This window comes from Coniophora puteana (assembly GCF_000271625.1).
Source record: "Coniophora puteana RWD-64-598 SS2 unplaced genomic scaffold CONPUscaffold_132, whole genome shotgun sequence".
Lineage (NCBI taxonomy): Eukaryota > Fungi > Basidiomycota > Agaricomycetes > Boletales > Coniophoraceae > Coniophora > Coniophora puteana.
In genome coordinates, this window is record NW_006913184.1 from 1 (window position 1) to 2,911 (window position 2,911).

Consider the following 2,911-nt stretch of genomic DNA (forward strand, 5'->3'; position numbering starts at 1 on the left):
ATGGGGGAACATTATTGTACACTTTATCCTCCTACGGAACCTGCATCGCATGCATGGATGTACCATGGCATCTGTGAGAGACTCATGAATCTCCCGTGGGGACTACAGAACCTACATCTGCCGCCCATGGGTGTGATTGAATTGTACATGGGTCTGCCATGGGTACTCATGGTATACCCGCTGCCCCCGGTGGCAGCTGCATATCATTTGCAGCTCCCCATGAGGATTATAATATTTACATGTATCCCCCATGGGACCTGTAGTCTGTGTATTGTTGCCCCACAGGTGCAGCATTATATTCATGGGCCTCCCATGGGGGCTACAACATACCCATGGATCTCCCGTACCAACCGTAAATACTCAATTAGTTACCCGTGGAAGCTGTATGGTTTACATGCATCTGCCATGGGACCTGTAGTCTGTGTATTGTTGCCCCATGGGTGCAGCATTACGCACATGGGTCCCCCATGGACGCTATGGCATATTCACCCTTCCTTCATAGAGCCTTTCCTCATTGTAAGTGCTGGAGCAGGACAAGGGTTTCTTTGTAGTAAAGCCTAAGGTGCATTGATACAAGTCTAGAAATTATGCAAGCCCTAGTTTTTCGATTAAACAAATGCCCCATGGGAGGTAGCTCTCATATGGTGTGTTACCCATCAACATCCCATGGGCAATGAAGGTTTGCACCATTTGCAGTGACCACCCTTGGGGGAATCATTCAATATTTAACTAGGCCCATTGTCCTACCATGGACTAAATTGCGATAAAATGAGACCCTTTTAAACCCCATGGGCAAACCAACAAATGTGAACCACTCAATACATCACCCCAACGATACTACAGCTTGATGTATATTACACAGCTGGGCAGATGTTGGGCCCGTGGGCAGTCCTACTCCACCACGGGGGATGGACAATTATACCATTAATATGATATATCCTCCCATGGGCGCTAAAACATCTTGATATTGGTACTAAACTACAAGTATCACCTTAGGCATGCGGCCTAATTTACAACCGGGTTTGGTAAATGCCCATGGGGTCTAGGATTTGTGTGTATTATCATGGAGCGAACATATTACTACTATATTAGCTAAAACGTGAACGTTTTGAAGGCGTTGATGGCCCAGCTGATGACATCAAGTATGTGCTATCAAACGCATCATCCATCCCCAGAGTTTCATCCACTTCCAAATGCCTGTACTGATCTGCCAATCCAACTTCTTCTGCCTCCATGGCTAGCTCCGCTAATGCATCATCTTCGACAATTTCTTCCTCCCAATCTTCCTCGTCTTCAATGCCACCGTCTCCGGAGGTATTTAACAGTGATGAACTCTGGTAAAATTCACGCGCGTCCTCCAACTCGGCATCTGACGGGCCCCAAGGGGATACCGGCCAAGCCACCGGTATTGATTCTACTTTAGTTTTCCAAACATAAATCATTACGGCTAATTTCCTCCTTGCCGCGCGAGCGTGAAACGCCAAGGTTTCATCTATGAACTATAAAGTGCCGACTCGGCAGAGAGTAATGACGACGAACCTTGATTATTAGTGACATTCACTAGTGCGTCCCACGTCCCTCTACTCCACTCTTGAAGACGGGTGCGTTCAGCGCGGACCCTGGCCTTCTCCTCTTCGCATCTATCAAAGGTTAGCACGTGTCGGATCCCAATCCGTATGTTGCTGTCTGACATCCAGCGAGCGGCGTTAGTAGACGACTCGTCGAGTCCCACGTCGTCCCAGATGTTGTCATCTACGTCTAAAGCAAAGATCCCGTCGCAATCAATTTTGAGAGGAAGCACGACAGACGACAGCTTTGGAGTCGTCCGCTTGATGCCCGCCAGCTGCACGACTAGGTTATTGTACCGCGTCACAAGTTGAGTTATCGTTGGCTCGCGTCGCTTGAGGGAGTCAGTCGTATGCTCTTGCAAGCGTTCCTCTGATGCACGCCGATGAGAAAATATCAATCTCTTTAACGCAAGCACACACCGTTCCGCGTCTGCCTATACACTCGCTCGAGCCTAGACAACTCGAACTTGCGTTGCCTTAGCTTGTCTCGCAGTTGCCGTTTGACAGCGAGCGCCTTCAGACGCCCCACGAAGTATTCGTCCGACTGGAGCCTGCTAAGAGTTTGCTTATCGACGCCCATGCTTGCCTTTGCTGAATTGACTGCAACTTGTAGACGCGCGCAACGTGCTTCCGTCTCCTCTAGCTTCAACGCTTCGTCAGCACTGAAGACGTTACGCCGGGACGAAGACTTCCGTTTTTCCCGAGCAAGTTCTTCCTTAGCCTCTTCATGGGAGCGTTCTAAGGATATATAGTGTGCGAGCTTTTGCTGCGCGCGTTTGGTGGATTGACCTAAGGACGAATGAGATACTTGTCAGTCACTATCGTATGCAAGGTACTGACGTTCAAGAGGCCTCGTTTGGTAGTCGACCTGCTCTTTCCACAATCCACGCAGCTCTTCCTTCGACGCACCTAGATTACTGAGACCTACACTAGCTTCTGTGAGTCGTTGACATGTTGTCTGCCAGCGTCGGAACAGCCAGGATCCAAGGGATTCCCTTGATTTGCAGTCCAGGAAAGTTATTTGAACATCGAGAGCGAATAGTCGTTGATGAAACTACCAGAAGCCATCAACAACTCGAGCACCGTGAAAACAAATACAGAAAAATCGCCCACATACACCGGACACGCGTAACGTAGGAATCAAGGCTTTAAGCGCACTCCAGAGGCGCTCGCAGCCCTCTCCGTCGGAGAATCCAAAACCTACACACTTCCGCGGATGATACACAATTTGACATGGCCACTGATGGCCGTAAGCGTGGAACACCGAAATAGCGAATATGATACGAGGGAGTAAATCAGGGATGAGGTCCCACTTGTTGCAGCTACGATCTAGCTGGCACCCC

At 49.3% G+C, this 2,911-nt stretch overlaps 1 protein-coding gene across 1 annotated transcript; it reads right to left on the reverse strand.

Moving 5' to 3' along the window:
• Positions 1 to 1,492: 1,492 nt before the first annotated feature.
• CONPUDRAFT_68424 (uncharacterized protein) lies at positions 1,493 to 2,911 on the reverse strand (the record flags this gene model as incomplete). Its single annotated transcript, XM_007777861.1, has 4 exons — positions 1,493 to 1,938; positions 1,989 to 2,357; positions 2,409 to 2,622; positions 2,686 to 2,911. Coding segments are annotated over 4 exons (1,255 nt in total), but the record flags the coding sequence as incomplete, so codon positions are not given.